This window comes from Andrographis paniculata, unplaced genomic scaffold, assembly GCF_009805555.1.
Source record: "Andrographis paniculata isolate CXL003 unplaced genomic scaffold, ASM980555v1 Contig71END, whole genome shotgun sequence".
In the NCBI taxonomy this organism is placed as follows: domain Eukaryota; kingdom Viridiplantae; phylum Streptophyta; class Magnoliopsida; order Lamiales; family Acanthaceae; genus Andrographis; species Andrographis paniculata.
In genome coordinates, this window is record NW_026137608.1 from 6,485,086 (window position 1) to 6,506,994 (window position 21,909).

The window sequence follows — 21,909 nt, forward strand, 5'->3', positions numbered from 1 at the left end:
AGTTAGTATAAAATATAGAAACAAAATTAATGCATGCATGTCCCGGGACTGACGTAAAAATAAATCTATTTCTATATGCATAATGCTAAAATAAATTAAATGCATAAATGTAAAAAGAAGGGGACGAATAACTCCCTATGATGTATCCGGTCGTCCGATCATCCAGCCACTCCCTCTCGTATGCATCTAAAAATATTTAAAATAGATATTAGTATATATATGTATAGGAAACCATAAAATAATATTAAAATCACTTACCTTGGATTTGAAATCGAAATCGAATGATCTTTGCGGATCCCCTCGTCTCCCGATAAGCTTTTCCTACAAATTAAAAACACTTAAAAATAAGTTAGTATAAAATATAGAAACAAAATTAATGTATGCATGTCCCGGGACTGACGTAAAAATAAATCTATTTCTATATGCATAATGCTAAATTAAATTAAATGCATAAATGTAAAAAGAAAGGGACGAAATACTCTCTACGGTCGTCCGATCATCCGGCCACTCCCTCGTCTCCACATAAGCTTTACCTACAAATTAAAAACACTTAAAAATAAGTTAGTATAAAATATAGAAACAAAATTAATGCATGCATGTCCCGGGACTGACGTAAAAATAAATCTATTCCTATATGCATAATGCTAAATTAAATTAAATGCATAAATGTAAAAAGAAAGGGACGAATTACTCCCTACGGTCGTCCGATCATCCGGCCACTCCCTCGTCTCCACATAAGCTTTACCTACAAATTAAAAACACTTAAAAATAAGTTAGTATAAAATATAGAAACAAAATTAATGCATGCATGTCCCGGGACTGACGTAAAAATAAATCTATTTCTATATGCATAATGCTAAATTAAATTAAATGCATAAATGTAAAAAGAAAGGGACGAAATACTCTCTACGGTCGTCCGATCATCCGGCCACTCCCTCGTCTCCACATAAGCTTTACCTACAAATTAAAAACACTTAAAAATAAGTTAGTATAAAATATAGAAACAAAATTAATGCATGCATGTCCCGGGACGGACGTAAAAGTAAATCTATTTCTATATGCATAATGCTAAATTAAATTAAATGCATAAATGTAAAAAGAAAGGGACGAAATACTCTCTACGGTCGTCCGATCATCCGGCCACTCCCTCGTCTCCACATAAGCTTTACCTACAAATTAAAAACACTTAAAAATAAGTTAGTATAAAATATAGAAACAAAATTAATGCATGCATGTCCCGGGACTGACGTAAAAATAAATCTATTTCTATATGCATAATGCTAAAATAAATTAAATGCATAAATGTAAAAAGAAGGGGACGAATAACTCCCTATGATGTATCCGGTCGTCCGATCATCCAGCCACTCCCTCTCGTATGCATCTAAAAATATTTAAAATAGATATTAGTATATATATGTATAGGAAACCAAAAAATAATATTAAAATCACTTACCTTGGATTTGAAATTGAAATCGAATGATCTTTGCGGATCCCCTCGTCTCCCGATAAGCTTTTCCTACAAATTAAAAACACTTAAAAATAAGTTAGTATAAAATATAGAAACAAAATTAATGTATGCATGTCCCGGGACTGACGTAAAAATAAATCTATTTCTACATGCATAATGCTAAATTAAATTAAATGCATAAATGTAAAAAGAAAGGGACGAAATACTCTCTACGGTCGTCCGATCATCCGGCCACTCCCTCGTCTCCACATAAGCTTTACCTACAAATTAAAAACACTTAAAAATAAGTTAGTATAAAATATAGAAACAAAATTAATGCATGCATGTCCCGGGACTGACGTAAAAATAAATCTATTTCTATATGCATAATGCTAAATTAAATTAAATGCATAAATGTAAAAAGAAAGGGACGAAATACTCCCTACGGTCGTCCGATCATCCGGCCACTCCCTCGTCTCCACATAAGCTTTACCTACAAATTAAAAACACTTAAAAATAAGTTAGTATAAAATATAGAAACAAAATTAATGCATGCATGTCCCGGGACTGACGTAAAAATAAATCTATTTCTATATGCATAATGCTAAATTAAATTAAATGCATAAATGTAAAAAGAAAGGGACGAAATACTCTCTACGGTCGTCCGATCATCCGGCCACTCCCTCGTCTCCACATAAGCTTTACCTACAAATTAAAAACACTTAAAAATAAGTTAGTATAAAATATAGAAACAAAATTAATGCATGCATGTCCCGGGACGGACGTAAAAATAAATCTATTTCTATATGCATAATGCTAAATTAAATTAAATGCATAAATGTAAAAGGAAAGGGACGAATTACTCCCTACGGTCGTCCGATCATCCGGCCACTCCCTCGTCTCCACATAAGCTTTACCTACAAATTAAAAACACTTAAAAATAAGTTAGTATAAAATATAAAAACAAAATTAATGCATGCATGTCCCGGGACAGACGTAAAAGTAAATCTATTTCTATATGCATAATGCTAAATTAAATTAAATGCATAAATGTAAAAGGAAAGGGACGAATTACTCCCTACGGTCGTCCGATCATCCGGCCACTCCCTCGTCTCCACATAAGCTTTACCTACAAATTAAAAACACTTAAAAATAAGTTAGTATAAAATATAGAAACAAAATTAATGCATGCATGTCCCGGGACGGACGTAAAAATAAATCTATTCCTATATGCATAATGTTAAATTAAATTAAATGCATAAATGTAAAAAGAAAGGGACGAAATACTCCCTACGGTCGTCCGATCATCCGGCCACTCCCTCGTCTCCACATAAGCTTTACCTACAAATTAAAAACACTTAAAAATAAGTTAGTATAAAATATAGAAACAAAATTAATGCATGCATGTCCCGGGACGGACGTAAAAGTAAATCTATTTCTATATGCATAATTCTAAATTAAATTAAATGCATAAATGTAAAATGAAGGGACGAATTACTCCCTACGGTCGTCCGATCATCCGGCCACTCCTCTCGTATGCATCTATAAAGATTTAAAATAGATATTAGTATATATGTATAGGAAACAACAAAATAATATTAAAATCACTTACCTTGTATTTGAAATCGAGATCGACGGATCTTTTCGCTTCCTCAAATCTCCCGATAAGCTTTACCTACAAAATAAAAAACACTAAAAAAATGTGTTAGTATAAAATTTAGAAACAAAGTTAATGTATGCAAGTCCCGGGACGTAAAAATAATTCTAACTCTATATGCAATATGATAACATCAATGCAATGCATAAATGTTAAAGAAAAATGAAGAACTACTCCCTATTATGTATGGTCGGTAGTCCGATCATGCGGCCGCTCCCTCCCGAATTAGAATCTCTAGTCGAGGAGGAAATGCCATCGCCATCGCCTTGGGTGCTGCTGTCCGTTAGGATCTTCCCACCATTTTTATTGACGTGTTTCAGCAGCTTCTTGGACAGTCTCTTCTTTGGGAAGACATGTACATATGGGGGTAGAAGGGTCTCTTGTGTCTCCTACAAAATAAGCACACAACATCATCGATCCAGAATAACTAACAAATCACATGCTTAAGTGAAGAGTCAAATCCAAAAGCATTCATTATTAGGTACATCATAACCAAGAAAAGTTCTAAGATTGAATTCTAAAATTTTCCAAGAAAAGTGCCAAAGTTCCAAGATTGGATTCCAAAATTTTCCAAGAAAAGTTCCAAGATTGGATTCTAAAATTTTCCAAGAAAAGTGCCAAAGTTCCCAAGATTGGATTCTAAAATTTTCCAAGAAAAGTTCCAAGATTGGATTCTAAAATTTTCCAAGAAAAGTTTCAAGATTGAAAAAGCACTTAAAATAAAGCAACAATTAATTTGTATTTTACCGATGAATATAGCAGCAAAAAAGGCTCTAAACCCTTGTAAATATTGAAGACTTCACCAAAATTACATTACCACTAGAGCAGTACTTACTTGTCGACAAGTGTCAGCTGGATCCCCGAAATTCTGCAGAACCCTCTTCACAAAACCTTCGGAATTCCACCTGCCCCTGCCCTTGCTTTGCTGCTATTGCATCGATCGATCGATCGAGATCGAAGCACTGCACTTGACCTCTCCCTTAAATGGAGCGCCCTCCTAAGCACTGCACTTGACCTCTTCCTTAAATGGATCGCCCTCCCTCGTGTAAGCACACCTCTTCCTAATTCCTAATTCCTAATTCCTAATTTCCTGTCACAAAACCAAGAACCCCCCTGCCCCTGCCCTGCCCTGCTCGTACCCCCCCATTGCATTTGTATTGCACCCCCAAAAACTTATAATAATGTATACAAAATAAAAATCAAGAATATTTATAATGTATGTTTTAACGGCTACTTACCTAAAATAAACCACTTACCATATATAATTTTATATTTTAATATTATGTGTATATTAAAATTAAAATCAAATTCAAATTCAAAATCATTATACTTAACGGCTACTTACCTAATATAAAACACTTACCGTATATAATTTTATATTTTAATATTATGTGTATATTAAAATTAAAATCAAATTCAAATTCAAAATCATTATACTTAACGGCTACTTACCTAATATAAAACACTTACCATATATAATATTACATTTTAATATTATGTGTATATTAAAATTAAAATCAAATTCAAATTCAAATTCAAAACCATTGTACTTAACGGCTACTTACCTAATATAAAAAGTTAACATATATAATTTCACATTTTAATATTATGTGTATATTAAAATTAAAATAATTTTTTTTAATATTATGTGTATATTAAAATTAAAATCAAAATTATTATGCTTAACGGCTACTTACCTAATATAAAAAGTTACCATATATAATTTCACATTTTAATATTATGTATATATTAAAATTATAATAATTTCTTTTTTTTAAATATTATGTGTATATTAAATTAAAATTAAAATCAAAATCATTATGCTTAACGGCTACTTACTTAATTTAAAACATTACCATATATAATACCCTCCTCCTATCTAATCTAATAAAAATTAAAATAATTTCTTTTTTTAATATTATATGTATATATATTTTTATATTTAAATTATATTTTATTGCTTCTATAAAAATATAATATTTTATTTGAATATACTGCTGAAATTACATATATTTATTTATAATCATTAATTTTATTATATTACTAATGATATTTTAAATAGATTAATAATTTAAAATTTATTTTTCTGGTGTATTAATTTTGTATTTTAAGTTTAAAGTAGTGTAAAAAAAAAATACCCCCTCCGTCCCAACTAATCTGTCCATTTTAGCTTAGGCACGAAGTTTTAGTTATGATATAATTAGTAAGTAATTAAGAAATATATTAGTAAAAATAATTATTGTCGCTACCGATTTCTCCGACCATTGTCGAGGGAATGAAGTGCGCATCGGCGATGAGTTCCTAGCTGGAATCAGCTAAATTTTATTACTAATATCAAAAAAAAAAAAAATTATCACTAATATCAAAAGAAAAAATTTTAAAGTACTTTTACAAAAACGTCATATTGCAAACAAAGTGAAAAAGATTCTAATATGAAACAATCGAAACTCTAACAAATATAAAAAAATAATAATAACTAATAAATAAATAGACTCATGTGTACTAAAAAAACATTCTTAGTTTTTTTTTTCTTTTTTAATCATTTTTATTAGTTTATTACAAATGTTTGTATTATCGGTTGCTGGCACCAAGAATTTTATTCAGAGAGAGAGAAAAAAATATCTATGAAGTTTTTAAAAGTTTAAAATAACTAAAATAAATATAAAATATAATAAAATAATTTTTTTATTTGTTATAATAACATAAAATAAAAAAATATATGTGACAAATAAACACTAACTTAATTATCAGAAAAATTTTGGAATAAAATTTGGTAGGTTTTTGATACGTAACAAGTGATTAAGTACGTCTTTCATTAATGCAATTATTAAAATGGTTATTCTATAAAGCCCGTATACTATTTCGTAAATTAAAATTAATTATTAATATTAAGGGTGTGTTTATTTGTGAGATTTATTTTAGTTTTCGATTCTTAAAATGTTTTACTAAAACAAAAAAGTATTAAATCAAATATATATACTTTCATTTATTATATTATAATAAAATTTAATTTTATATTCAAAATATTATTTCAATATATATATTTACATCAAATCAAATAGTTATTTTTATTCAAAATTTGAAATTTAGTTTGATTTGCTCTGCTATTGGTAGTAGTATTAATTGTAGTAGCCTTTGAATACTAAGCTATATGTTAACATTTATTGAATTTTTGGTAAATATTTACGTCAAATCAAATAATTATTCTAATTATTTTTTTTTATCTAATCGCATAATTTACAATCAATATAATAATATTTTTTAAAAAAAATAAAACAATTCAATAAATAAAACATTAAATTTATATCAAATAATAAAAATATTTCAACTTTTATTTCAATATTTCATCAAATAAAAATAGTTAAAATAACATTTTATTACATATATTATATTAACTAATCACACTACTTAACTATATAAACTATTTTTTCTTAAACTCCGCGCCAAAGAGAAACGCGACTAATTTCGCAGGACGGAGGGAGTATAAAAATAAAAATTAATTAAAAATTAGAATAAGTATCTTTGTTGTAGGTATAAAATAAAATAGAATGTCATCAACGTTGATGTGGTAAAGGGAGAAAGTGAGGCGGATGGTGAAAAAAAAAATATTTTAAGAATAGAACACAAAACACACCCTCGAACAAAAATACAAAAAAAAAAAAAAAAAAAAAAAAAACACAAAACACAAAACACAAAACAAACATACCCTGAGTATTATAAAAAGTTTTATTAAAAATTGATAAATATGATAAAATAAATAAGTAAAAATAGCGAAAAATTAATTAATATTTATTAAAATATGAATAATAAAATTTTAAATAAATAAAACTATTTATTTTTATCCGTCTCATTCTTTTTCGTCCGACCTGCGTAATAATTGTCCTTTTTCGCCCGACTTCCTCTTTCGACCGACCGCCGTATCAGCTGTCATTCTTCGCCCGACTTCCTCTTTCGACCGACCTCCGTACCAGCCGTCCTCCGTCCGACCTCATTTGGTCCGACCGCGGGCCAACCGACCACTGACCATCCGACCGGCCCAACCGACCACTGACCAACCGACCGGCTCTGTTTGTCTTGTCTCCTTAGATGGACAACTGGTTCAACAGACTATTCTCTTGACAGACCTCCGCGTTTGCCGATACTTCTTCTTTGCCCGACCTTAGCACATCCGATCTCCGTGCCCGACCTTGTCCTGTCCGACCTCCGTATCGGCCGATCATCCGTTTTTAAGATCCTGCTACCATTATTATTATTATTATTATTATTATTATTATTATTTGTACGTAACAATTATATTAGTATTACAAGACACTAATTGAAGTATATTTGCAATTTTTTCTTAATTTATACTATATTTTTATATAATATTTAATATTCAAATATTAACACGTAAAAAATAAATGAGGCTCCGGATGAAAATAGTATTTATTTTTGTTTGAATTTTTAATTTTATTTTACAAAAATACTAACATATGTATACAATATAAATAATTAAATTGAGTGTGGTATAGGTATCGGTATCGGTATTGGTAGCCTATGGGGACAAAAATCTGAAGCACATGGGGTGGGGTGGGGTGGGGTGGAACAGCACACGTGTGGCACTTGACTAAACATCATCTTCAAACCAAAGTTAAAATCATTATTTTTATTTTATTTTATTTCTCAATTTCCAATAAAATAACAAGATTGTACAAACCTTAATTAACCACTAATTATGAACATAAAAATAAATTTAATACTATTTCCAGCAAAATAACAAGAATTATACAAACCTTAAGTCACCACTAATTATTAACATAAAATAAATTTAATAATTCTACAGACAAACAGAAACAAACATAAATACACCCAATTATTATTATTATTATTATTCACAATTAAATTTTGTATTTAATATTTCTGATATTTTTAAAAAATAAAAATCGAAGTAATATATATTAAAATCTTAAAAAACTTATACAAATAGTTTGGGGGTTTGCATTTTGAGTTGAGATTTGAATAGTAAAAATTTTGAACTTGAATAGTTGTATGATGAGATATAAATAGGTGTTGACGTGGTGTTTTGAATATAAAATTGATTTTTAAGTATAATATAAAAAATAAAAAATAGATGTTTGATTTGATTTTTTGGGGGGAAAAAAATAGAATGAATAGTGTATTTAAAATTCAATCCCCAAACAAACACACCTTAATAAATTCGGCAAATATTCAATTCGAAAATAAATTTTTAATTTCAATTTAATTGGGATCGAATATTGCATTTTGGATATTTTCAACAATCTTAATTATATATTTAAATTGCATAGAGATATAGAATTATGCAGCACTACAATTGAATGGACAAATGAAGCCCAACAAGTGAGCAATTATTTTTTCCTGATTTATTTTATGCTCTTGTGGGCAAAACGGTCCTTTTGCTGTGAGGTGGAGAAAATCATGCCCGAAATCAGCCCTTTTTTATTTGGATGATGTGAGGGGATAAAGTGTAGTATAGAGATTAAATATAATTAATTATTTCCTATTTTAGAAATATTGCAGAGTGTTTAGGATATATCAAAAAAGAAATGTTGCAGGGTGCTTGAGACGGATGGAGTATAAATCTTTGCAAATCCTTCGAACAAACACACCCAATATTTTGAAATATTTTGAACTTTTATAATTGACTATTGAAAATTATAAAAAAATTATAAATTTTTTTATTTTTATTAATTTTAAATATTTTGTAAATAAATGAATGTTATGAAATCACAATCAAACGTATGCATTAATAGTTTAATGGCTTTGAACTTTATGGCTTTTGAAGGTTTTGGTTAACCATAGAGAATTATTCACCGGCCAGTTTGGGCCCTTTGCCATATAAATAAATATATAAGGATATTTAAGTGAGAGTGTTTTAAATAAAATAAATTTTAAATATAAAATATTAAATATGATATATTTTTTTTTAAAGAATATACTCCCTCCGTCCTAGTGCAAGATTGTCGTTTACTTTTTGCATGTAGATTTTTAAATATTAATATTATAATGAGTTGGAGTGAAAAAAATGAAAATGCGCCTATTCGTATTGTGTAATATAAAAGTAATGACATAAATTTATGTTCACTTTCCTTTTAAAGTTGTTACTTAAAAAAAAATTGGTAAAAAAACACATTCACTAAAAGAAAAAATCATTTCTATAATAATTTTTTTTTGTCTCTGAATCTACTTTTTCCGCTACTAATGACATTAGAGACAGAATTAAGAATGAAATTATGTTAGCTATGTGAACTTTAGGGACGGAATTCTGTTACAAATATATTATTTTTTTGTATTTGTGTACATTTTTAGTGTAGAAAGCAAAAAGTAACCATTATTATTATTTTTATTAAAATTCATGATCAAATATTTAAGAACATATTTAGCGACGGGGTATTATTTTGACTCACAAAATATCATATTAAAATAATATTTAAATTAAATGTCAAATTAAATACTAAAATCAAATACACCCCTTCTATGTTTGAATATGATGCAAAATTAATACTCATTTTTAAAAAAAAAAATTAAAAAAATCTTGATGATTATAAATAAATAAATAATCTAATAATAATAATAATAATAATAATAATAATAATAAATAATTTGAGAAAAACACCCTCCTACAAAAATGAATTGTATAATTGTAGAGTTTGTTAATATTGATTATTGATTAATTGCTAAATCACCTAACAAATTTTATTGTGTTTGTTATGATACATATATTTATTTATCTATTAAGCTCTATGATTGGATGTTAATTAATTATCATAATTCATGTATTAGTATATTACTTAATTTAATTGATTTAGATACCACCTACCAAATTATTAATCTTACAACTAATTTAGATGCTTTACCAAATATTTTATTTCACTCATTTCATACTATATTCCTAACCATACCTAAGCTCCTCCCCAAGACCTCCTCTATCCATTCCTCCACCACGCCGCCACCGCCGCCCCACATTTCCGACCACCGGAAAACCACGTCCACCACCGCCTCCTCGACATCCAAGAAAACCGCCTTGTCGCCGCAAGCACATTCGAATTTCGATCGCAACGCTCGCTTTGCCCGCTTGCGATCATCGTCGAACCTGTCGAAAAAGATCCGAGTTTCGATGGTTTTAAGGAACGCTAACGGAGAACTATGTTGTCCCGTTACCGTCGGCTCGCACGTCACATCGCTCGATATCGGACTATAGTTTTCGTTGTCGCCTATGTTGTCAACGTCAGCTATTACATTGAGGTCGAGGTCGAGGTCGAGGACGAGGCCGACACTTTTCTCAACCTCGACTTCATCGATTTTTTCGCACCTCCTCGGACACTTCCACGGCCTAATTGCCGCGTCATCTCGATTCATCTTTCTTTTAAGGTTCGGATTTGAATATTTCGATTTATAGACAATGAGTTTCATCGAAATGACAGTCGATACTACATCGTCATCCCCAAACTTATTACACCACGTGTCATAATCGCCGTCGCCGTATATTGTCAATATAAATATAACACGTGTCCACGTACGACGCTTTCGCCCCTCCAAAATATCGGCGAGAAACCTAAAAAACCCGGGATCAGCCGAATCGACATTTTCGACCAACACGATGAGCTTTCCGACGCTCCGCAACGCCATTTCGAGCGCGGCCGAGTTCTCAGACACCGTAAACGGGCAATTATTCTTCGGGTCCAAACAGAATAAAAAATCCGAAGAACCGAATACCGCCTTCGCTATTACGACGGCTAATCTTTGCTTTCCGACAATATCGTTCCCCCGAATTAACATCCACGTATCTTGTTGATGATCGTAACCGTCCATCAATGGGGTCGCTATCGACGGTATCGACTCGATTTGCCACGAAATGCTCTCTCTAAGCGTCCCGACAATATCCTCTTCGACTCGGTCGCAATCGCATTTGCGATGTGTTCCGAGGGTCAACACTGTATCTGCCGCCTTGTATTTATTAGGACAATGTGAGACGTACGATGAAGAAATGTAGCGACGGCTTCGATTTTCTTCATGAAGTAATATCTCCTGAATTGTATAAACATATTAAAGGGTCTACAAATTTAACTTCAATTCATTGGGTTTGTTTGGTTGTGTTTTTTAACTTTATTTGAAATAATGTGTTAGATCTGCCATTTTCTTTTTTCAGTTAGTATTTTGATGTGATATTTTATACTTTATTAAAAAATTAATAGTATATTTTTAATAAAAATTATGTTGATAAATAATATTGATTTGAATTCAAAATAGTAACAAAATAAAACCCATCAATTAAAGGTTCTTTACTTATATTTTGAATTTATTTTTCATATTGTTTAGAAACTAAATTACATATTTTTTAATAAAAATCTTAACTGTCTCACCAGTTAGATCTAAAAAATCTGAGTATTAAAGTGTTTGTGTTTAGTTTTAAGTGTTATATATAAAAATAAATAAAAAAATAATTCAGTAATACTTCCTCCGTCTCTTAACAATCTATCTATTTTTCTATTTTGTCCGTCCCGTAACAAAGTATTTATTTCTTTTTTTTTAGTAATTGTATTATCTGCCTAACATTACAAATACCCTTCCAATTTACAATATATTACACAAATGTCATTACCTTTATGTAATACAATAGTTAATTTAGTCTTTTTATCTTTATTTCTACTTTATCCTAATATAAAACTAATATTTTTAAAACTTTGTGCAAAAAGCAAATGGATATATAGATATGAGACGGAGGGAGTACAATAAATGAAATGTTTAGTTCTTTTAATTGAATTATTGATTTTATTTTTTTAATAATGTATAATTGTTGTATGTACATATATTAAAATTTGTTAGATTTTTTCACTAATACTACTTAAGAATTATGACTAAACTTGTTCTATTGGTGAACTGAGATATGTAATTTAATTAAGAGTATGTTTGTTTTGTCAAATAGTTTAAAATAATATTATAATTTTTTATTTTAGATAGAAAATTCTGTAAATAATATAAAATAATAATTATTTAATATTATTTTGTTTTAAGAAAAAAGAATAAATCCTAAATATTTTATACCCAAAATATATACCTTGTTGAAAATGGACGTGCTAGAATAGTTGGGGCAACATGGGAGTAGGCCACTTTCGTCTTCTTCCTTGGGAATAATTACTAAACCTTTAGGTTTTAAGATACTGCACAACATTCAGAATTATAAAATTAAGATTTAATATATATTTTTTTATTTGAATTTGAATTTAAATAATATTTTATAAAAATAAATAATATATTTTATTAAAATCATGCAAACGAATATTAAATATAGTAAGTTGAAATACAAACCAAACAAATCCATGAATCGCAAGAAAGATATGTAAGATTTATTTAAAGGAATAATTCTATTTTAAATGAATAATTATAGTAATCATCTGATTTCAAATTATTATTATTATTATTGTTGTTGTTATTATTATTATTATTATTATTATTATTATTATTTAATTTTGATATTATAATTAATAATATAAAGTGTTGATATATATATACACACACGTGTGTTTATATCATAATTTTTTTGGTCTGAGTACCAAACTATTACGCGTTTGTTTGAGTTTTTATTATAATTTTTTTTAGGTATGAATAGTAATTTGAATTTTATATTTAGTGTATGTAAATAATAGTACTCCATCCGTCCCAAAACTATAGTCTTAATTAGGTTGGACACGAGATTTAAAGAATATTAATACTATATTGATAGTTAGTAAAAAATATAGATAAAAGACTTTTTTGGCCCTGCGAATGTATTAGTGTAAAAATCAGTGACAAATGTATAATAAAAATGAAAAAGTATAGATAATTTTATGGTGATATGGTTATTTATGAAAATAAGAGTATTGTTTTGGGACGGACAAAAATGGTAAACAAGACTATTGTATTGAGACGGAGGGAGTATAATTTATAAAAAGTTATAAAAAATAGTAAAGTAAAGAATTTGAAATCAAGTAAACGGTGCTTATATGTCATAATATTAAATGCTTTCTATATTAAAATTACGTTAAGAAATATGTTTTGAAAAATATTTTGGAGTTTTAAGTTGATTAGGAAATATGAAAATAAAAAAAAAAAAGAAAATAGAATAAAAAAAATGTTTGATATAATATAAATAGGTAATGAATATGATATTTTAAATAAAAAATTGGCATTTGATAAGTATTTTTGAAAAGAAATGCTAGACCAATGTTTATTTGCAGGTTTGATTTTTTTGTTTGAATTTTTTTAATAATTAAAATTTAAATTTGAATAATCATTTGATATGATATAAGTTGATATTGTCATACTAATGTGATTTTTAAATACTCCCTCCGTCCCACATAATTTGTCCTTATTTTCTATTTTCGTTCGTCCCACATAATTTGTCCCTATTTTCTACTTTTGCCACGGGTTTTTAGGTGAGTACTATTAAGTATGATAATTTAGAAATTATGTTATGTGATGGAGAGAGAAATATATATTTTATTTTATTTTTATTTGGATGATGTGAGGGGATAAAGTGTAGTGTAGATATTAAGTATAATTAATTATTTCCTATTTTGGAAATATTCCAGAGTGTTTGAGATATATCAAAAAAGAAATGTTTGAGGGAGTATAAATCTTTGCAAATCATTCGAACAAGCACACTCAGTATTTTGAAATATTTTGAACTTTTATAATTGACTATTGAAAATAATTTTTTTATTTTTATTCATTTTAAAAATTTTGTAAATAAATCAATGTTACGAAACCACAATCAAACGTATCCATTAATAGTTTAATGGCTTTGAACTTTATGGGCTTTTGAAGGCTATGGTTAACAATAGAGAATTATTCACAATTTGGGTGCTTTGCCATATAAATAAATATATAATGATATTTAAGTGAGAGTGTTTTAAATAAAATAAATTTTAAATATAAAATATTAAATATGATATATATATTTTTAATGAATATACTTCCTCCGTCCAGTGCAAGGTTGCCGTTTACTTTTTGCATGTAGATTTTTAAATATTAGTATTATAATGAGTTGTAGTGAAAAAAAAATGAAAATGCGCCTATTAGTATTGTGTAATATAAAAGTAATGACATTTGTGTAATATAGCATAAGTTGGAAGGATATATATTATGTTAGGTAGATAGTACAATTACTAAATTAGGAAATGATAACCTTATTTTGGGACGGACAAAATGAAAAATGACAACCTTTCAATGAGACGGTCGGAGTACTATAATTTACAGTATAATTAATACTATAAAAGTAAATTAAAAAAAATGTAATTACAATATATTTTTAGACACGATTAGCGTTATGCTTGAGAAATAAATTTAAGTTAACACAATTTATAACTTCAGGAATGTATATTGATGCCCAATATTTAAGAAAATGACAATTATAATGACGTTAATTATATTTAAATAAAGAGAAATATTTTCATTACTTTTTATTAAAGGATATAAAAAATAATTATTTCGCTAAAGTATATATACTTCAAATCAGAAGCTTGAATTTTATATATAAAATATTAATTATTTACTATTAAATTTCTAATTAGTGAAAATTATGGCATGTGCTCTTAATTTTGTGTTACATTTGTAAATATTAATATAAATACTATATAAAAAATAGCATATTTGTAATCGAAATTTCGTCTCTAAAATTCACATAGCTAACGCAACCAATCTTTAATAGTCACTAATATCATTGCTAACAAAAAAAAAAAAAAAGATTTAATGGCGAAAAATTTATTTTCTTAAAATGAAATGATGTACGCACAACCGGTTCATACGAACGATACCCTTAGGATTTTTCATCAGATGGGTGTTGTGTATAGCTGGCAGCCTAATTCTTATATTATTATTTATATATAAATCATAATTATTTATATGCTTATAATATAATACTCTCCATTTTATATTTATGTAAATTAAAAAATATTTATAATATTAAATAATTATTAAAAAACAAAAATAGATAAATTGTTACCAAATCAAATCACTCCAACAATCCAATTCACGCGCCGCCGTCACCCACCTTGCCCTCCGCCGTCTTTCTTCTTCCTTTTTCTTTCTTTCTTCCTTACTTTCTCCCCCTCTTCTCTTTTTTCTTTCCTTTTCTTCTAAGTTGCGCCGCCGCCGCCGCCCGCTGGAGTATCCGGTGCGGCTTTTTTTAATTTCCCTCTCTTTCTTCATTTCCCTCTGATTGTGCTTCCGTTTACTAGGAAATCGAGTATGTTTTAACATTTTCCTCATCTATTTTTTCATTTTCTTTGCTTCTCCTACCGGTGGTCTCCGGTCGCCGGCGCTTCCGTTTCAGACCTCTTTGCCCAAGTTTTTCCGGTAGCTAGGGTGCACAGAAAATCGCACCAACAAACAAACATGGCCAAGTTTATTCTCTAACACCAGTTTTGCTTGTAGGTTTTGTAAGTCGTTAGTCGAAAATTTTGGGTCAAATACAGTTCGTGAAAGCTCACATTCGAAGTTCCACCATGTTCGCTCAAGTCAGGTATCGGTTGCAACAGAGTAAGAACCAATTTTCAATTTCTTCGATTACTTTCACATTCCCCTTTCAATTACATCTCCAAATCGCTCAATTTCATCTCCTACCTGCATTTCCCCAGCAATTCTCCGTTCGCGCATCGTTGAAAACCCTGGAACTCCGATCTCCAGTACAGGATCGTGCGTTTCCTTATATTCCACTTCCACAAGGATATACAGCGGTCCGATTTCGAGATCACTGCGCAAGCGAATCAACAGAAGAGCTAGATTGGCAGCAAAACCTGTTCTAGACAAAACAGTTTTCCAAAAATGTGTATCTCAGCTGCTGCCTAGGTTCACCCCGGAGGATCTCCACAATGTGATAATCGAACAGGACGATCCATTGGTGTGCTTCAATTGGGCGTCTCAGCAGCACAGATTCAGGCACACCGTGTTCACCTATCACGTCACGATCCAAAAGCTCGGTGCGGCCAAAATGTACAAGGAAATGGACGATATCGTCAATCAGGTTCTAGCTATCCCTAACCTGGGCTCTGAGCCTCTTTTCAATACCATGATATATTACTTCATTGAGGATAGGAAGCTTGTTAGGGCTGTGAATATATACAAGCATATGCGTGCTTCCCGGAATTTAGATTGCCGGCCGTCGATTCGTACCTATAACATATTGTTTGCAGCATTTCTGAGCCGCAGGACGAACAACTATATTAACCGAATGTATATTGAGACAATAAGGTGCCTGTTCAAGCAAATGGTTGATGATGGAGTCGAGCCCGATATTTTTTGTTTGAGTGCTATGATAAAAGGGTATGTGATGTCACTTCGTATGAACGATGTCCTTAGAATTTTTCATCAGATGGAATTGTAAATAGCTGAATAGTCACTTAAGAAAGCAAACTATCTCATCGTTTGCGTTCATTAAATTTTTGTTGTTAGAGCAAGGAGTGCTTAGAGAAAGTTGCGGAAACCATCAAATTTCTATCGGCACGCGGAGACTCTTACATCCTATTACTCACAGGTGGGATTCGTAGTCATCACTTCAATTGTGCTTTACTCTTGTTTCTACATATCGACATTGGATTATACCTTCCTTGAATATGCGGCCTCTTTTTGTGTTTCTTCAAACCATTTTCTTCATTACTTTGTTGTTCCTCGTACACATAAGATTAGACTTTGCGACATAGATGAACTTAAACTAGATTGACGATAGTTTATATCCTATAAAGTGGCATTTTCAACAGGCATGAAATCAATTATTGTTCTTCTATGCTCCAAGTTTAGATAAGGGGTTTTCAGGTATTAGAAGGGAAATAATGGAGCTTAGCCCTCAGTTTTCAATTAATCTAAATTCATCCGATTCTAATTCCATGGATGTGGAAGACTCTATACTTTGTTATGATCACAAGGGATACAATAGTAGCTGTGAGCTCTTGAAATCACGCCCTCAGTCAGTGTAAATCACAAGGATTTTTGGAATACCTTAAGTTCTACTATTGTGACTGCCATGAGAGTGGATGGACTTTTTTGGTATTTGGTGTCTGGCTTGCTGCATTGTTCTATCTATTAGGCAATACGGCAGGCAGCCGATTATTTCTGTATTTCTTTGGAGAAGCTTTCCAGTCTGTTGAAGCTCTCTCCCTCCAACTGTTGCTGGAGTCACTCTGCTTGGTGCTCCTGATGTATTTGCTAGTTTTGCGGCTTTTGTAGGGACTGGAGCCGGGGAGGTTGGGCTCAACAGTGTGCTCGGAGGAGCAGTCTTTGTTACTTGCATCGTTGTTGGGGCTGTTTCACTTTGTGTTGCGCAACAGGACGTCCAGATTGATAACAAGTGTTTTGTAAGGGATATTTTGTTTTTCATCTTTACACTTACGGCCCTTTCATTAATCTTGTTTGTTGGTAAAGTGACTGTGTGGGCTGCTATTGCTTTTGTATCGATTTATGTAGTATATGCCTTTGTCGTTGCTGCTAATGAACTGTTGAGGACCCATACCCAAAGGCTGAAATTGGATGCGTTTACTCCATTGCTTCCAGTTGTAGGAAGTCTGTTTTCCATGGGAAATCAAGAGGATGAGTCCATGTTTAGCTCATTGCTTGAGGTTGAAACCGAGAGTAATGCGCAGTCACATGCTTCGTTGCTGCAGTGGATGTGCGCTACTAATGTGGCAATATGACGGAGACAAGAATCTGTGGAGATGGAATGAGGAAGATACGGAAGCACATCGGCCATTGTTTTCATTTTTGAAGCTATGTTCTCTAATGCACTTGCCATTAACAGTTCCAAGGCGACTCACTGTTCCTGGTCTAAGGTATATGCTGTTGGCTGTGCCTTATGTGCACCAATTCTTCTTGCATTTCTATGGAAAACAATCTTGACAATGGACATCTTGAGCAAGATTGTTTTATTTCAATTTTTGCTCCCAAAGATTTCAAATACGTTTCTAAATATGATGTTGAATTGGCAACATTTGTGTGAGTGAAATTGGATTCATATTCTTGGAGTAATCGTGACTGATTCAATAGAACTTTGAATTTGTGTTTTTGCTTGAATTTGAGTTGCATAGATCTTTCATCTTTAGGGGATTGACTATTCACACATACGAGGAAACAAGAAGCTTTGTAGGCAATGTGATTATTTCCGGTCTTAATTTTGAGGAAAAGATTGATTGCAATTGCCAATTGGTGAGACCAAGATTTTATGGCTTGCTATATTTTATTATCCTTCTGCAGAGAATATTTCGCTTAATTTTAATTACAGTATATATGTATAAGTTTTGATGGATTTATGTTAGATATTTGATGCACCATAATATGTGTTCATGGTCTGTAATTATAGAAACATACATTTGTGGTATGTTATTCTGCGAGGATTGATCATAAATAACTATTTTTTTTTACTCTAATCACGCAGGTGTGGATACATCACGGCTAAGGATGTTCTTGAATTAGTTGAGGAACATATCCTAAAGGGTGAAATCGTTGAGAAGCTTTGGAGGTTTAGCAATTCTCTCTGAATATATATGTTCTCTTCTCCTCCCCTTCTTATCTTACAAATTATATGCATTATTAATTAAATCAGGGGCCAAATGGGTACTACTATTGGCAAATCAAGTGTGGCCTTATTTGATAGCCACAACCCACCAAGTGGACTTGATACAGTTAAAGTTAAATAAAAAAAAGATGCCACCTGGATTGTGGTTATTATATTGAGCATCACTTCAGCTGCTACTATTGCTTATGGCATCTACCGAAGAAGAAGGTGAAGTTTCCTTAATCTCTTTGCCATGCTTACAATTTATAATAAAGAAAGAGCTATAGTAGTACTACTAATAGTTCAAGTGAGTAGTCATGAGTCTTAACTGTTGGTGAAGTTGGTTAATTTCCGTTACTCTTCAAATGTTTGCTGTTGTTTAGCCTCTTGACGTTGATAATGCAGATGCATGCATAAGAAGGATAATATGATATGTTTGTTAGGGAACTTCTAGAAATATCGTTTCATGCCACTTTGTTTGTTATTTTCATGCAAAGACCAATGTTTTAGTGGTTTATTTCAAACGGCCTATTTATGATGAAAGTTATACTTGATGTTTGAATTCATGAAAACATATATTTTGAAACATTAGTCCGCTGGTAGTGAACTTTTTAAGAAACACATATTGCATACCTATTATGAAAGTAGTATATAGGGATTTGTGAATAATGTGTTGCTCTGTAAAATATTGTTTAAATTATGTACGAAGGAAGTGAAATTCTATGTTCTCTAAGTGCCAATTGATTTAAGCTATTATTCACAATCAGGTGTTGCAATTTTAATATTTCAACTTGCTTTGTTAAGTTTCGTCGAAAGGTTTGTTTAAAATTTATTTTATTCTTCGTGGTTCTTTTATTTAGAGATTACTGCCATATACCTAACAATGTGGAATTTTAATTAAATTTACGAAATTTCTGCATGATAGATATTGTTTTGTAAATTTGTTAGACCAATTCATGGTTAATTATCACTAATATATGTCCAGAGATCTTTTTTGATTTAGAATGGAATAAGGTTGATTTTAGACTTGCCCATTCGGTTTCGAACCTTCGGTTTGCCGATTTTTGAACCGACGGTTACGGTTCAAATCGAAATCCGGCACAAACCGAACCGAAATTGTCATCCCACGGTTCGGTTTCGGTTTGTGAATTTTCCAAATCGTAACGGTTTGAACCCGCGGTTTATATTATTTTTTTTTAAAAAAATCTCTCACCACTCACAGGGAGGCTAGGCAAAGAAGAAGAAAAAAAAGAGGAAAGAGGGAGGAGGGAACAGGAAGACCGAAAAGAAAAGAAAAGGAAAACCTGTTGGCGCGGCTGCCGTCTGCTGTCGATGATGATATAGTATGTGTAAATGTATTATTGATTAGGAATTTAGGGTAAATTGTGTATATTAATAATAATGATATTATAATTATGATTAATTTTTATATATATATATTATTAAACTTTTCTAAATATAAAAATAATATTAATCTTAATAAATATCAATAGTTATTAATAATATTAAAAAAATAATACTATTATATATATTTAAGTTTTGTAATTTTTTATCATATCAATATTTTTACATTTATTTTTATGTTCTTTTTTTATTTAAAATTTTATTTATTATTTACTATATTTAATTATTTTTATATTTTTATAATGTAATAATTTAATTATTTATTTATATATATGATTTTTACATAATAAATAAATAATAAATATATCTGAATAAAATTGATATCAAACTTAATAAATTTTAAATTAAATTCAAATTTAGAAAAATAGAAAATAAAAAAGGAAAATATTAAAAATGAATATATATAAACCGGCGGTTCAAACTGTAATCGACGGTTTTTAAATTGAAACCGGCGGTTTATAAATCGTAATCGAAACCGTCAAACCGTAACCAAAACCGTTATTTGGAAGGTTCGGTTTCGATTTGATATTTTGACAAACCGTAACTGGCGGTTTGAACCGTTTTGGCGAGTTTAGTTGATTTCTCTTCCACTTCAACCCCTCGTATAAATGATATGATCTCATGACATTCATTACAGTTACTAACTACTGAATCATGTTTGTTTAATCTTGTATGGGTGCAGATACCGATAGAAAATTTGAAGTCAGAAGTACATCATATGCCATCAATTCTATTTTATTCCTTTTATGGATGTAATTGTAAGTATTTTAACTTTTTTTTTTGTGAAATTTTTATTTTCTACCCCCATTTGAGATATATAATATAAGATTATGTTCCTAAGCAAGAAAGTAGATTGAATGAAGTTTATATAATAATGAGATTCTTAAAACTTTAGTGGATTAAGCTATTGCAATGTGCTAATATGGTGTCTATCGTATTCTAATCATTCACCATTTGCAACTTGGAAATCTACATGTAGGCATCAAATATGCTTCGGTTTTGTAATTTCCATCATGTTAAATGAAGAAGATAGCATTTATTTTCGATTGATAAATTTATGTTTTACTAGGTGCACTACATTTTTATAAAGTTGAAATATATAGTTAATTGCATCAAAGGTCGATTCTTTCACTTCATGTGGTGTAATTTTTTCAAATTTCTGCACCTTAAAATGTCAATTTATCATGCCACGGTTTTTGCTTGATCCTATATATCCATTAGTTTATAGAAAGTTAGAAACATAGTCAAGTTATTGTGCATAGTTTAGTAAGAAATTGTAAAATAACTATAATTATGTGTGCAAATTAGTCAAGGATGAAATTTCGTGATTGATGTCATGAGTAATTTACTTATAGAATTATTTATTGAATTTTCTTGTAAGGAATTGCTTACGAGTTATTACTAACAGAATACTCACGTGTGTCCTAGTTTGAGTACTATTAAATAGTGAATTTGTTGAGTGTTTACGTAGAATGAATGAAAAATTTATAAAGGACACACATATCTTATGTATAAGGTAATACCTATCTTAATTTGTATATGTTATTATAATAATTATTATATACAGTTGAGCCCATATTTACAGAGCGGTTGACAGTTTTTGATCATTGATTTGAACATAAAAGCCACAAGAACAGTTGCCATTTGTACTACAAGTAGCAACATTCTAGTTGAATATGAGCACTACCTATATAGGCTTGCAATATAATTACAATTTTAAAATTCCAGTATTCATGTGTATGTATATGTGTGAATATTAATTTGTTGTCCACTAATTGTTGAACATATTTTCGTAAGGCAGAGGGGTCAAATTTTATTTATAACGATCAAAATAGTTGTAATGTTGTGCTTAATAATTTT

At 30.2% G+C, this 21,909-nt stretch overlaps 2 protein-coding genes across 3 annotated transcripts in view; both read left to right on the forward strand.

Moving 5' to 3' along the window:
* The window catches only part of LOC127264764 (pentatricopeptide repeat-containing protein At2g27800, mitochondrial-like), a 62,826-nt gene extending 46,402 nt beyond the window's left edge, over positions 1-16,424 (forward strand). The window contains exons 2-4 of one of the 2 annotated variants that reach the window (XM_051294278.1): positions 15,537-15,641; positions 15,740-16,125; positions 16,295-16,424. In XM_051294278.1, coding sequence (XP_051150235.1) covers positions 15,608-15,641; positions 15,740-16,125; positions 16,295-16,303 — 429 coding nt within the window. In that variant the 5' untranslated portion in view covers positions 15,537-15,607 and the 3' untranslated portion in view covers positions 16,304-16,424. Of the gene's footprint in view, positions 1-14,959; positions 15,642-15,739; positions 16,126-16,294 lie in introns of those variants that run through there. The other variant, XR_007841844.1, reaches the window with a different exon arrangement.
* LOC127264765 (uncharacterized) overlaps positions 1-19,899 on the forward strand; it is a 71,810-nt gene extending 51,911 nt beyond the window's left edge. Inside the window, exons 3-6 of the mRNA XM_051294279.1 lie at positions 17,759-17,923; positions 18,526-18,609; positions 18,694-18,873; positions 19,868-19,899. Of these exons, the coding sequence (XP_051150236.1) occupies positions 17,775-17,923; positions 18,526-18,609; positions 18,694-18,787 (327 nt within the window). The 5' untranslated portion in view covers positions 17,759-17,774 and the 3' untranslated portion in view covers positions 18,788-18,873; positions 19,868-19,899. The remainder of the gene's footprint in view (positions 1-17,758; positions 17,924-18,525; positions 18,610-18,693; positions 18,874-19,867) is intronic.
* The last annotated feature ends 2,010 nt before the right edge of the window (positions 19,900-21,909 follow it).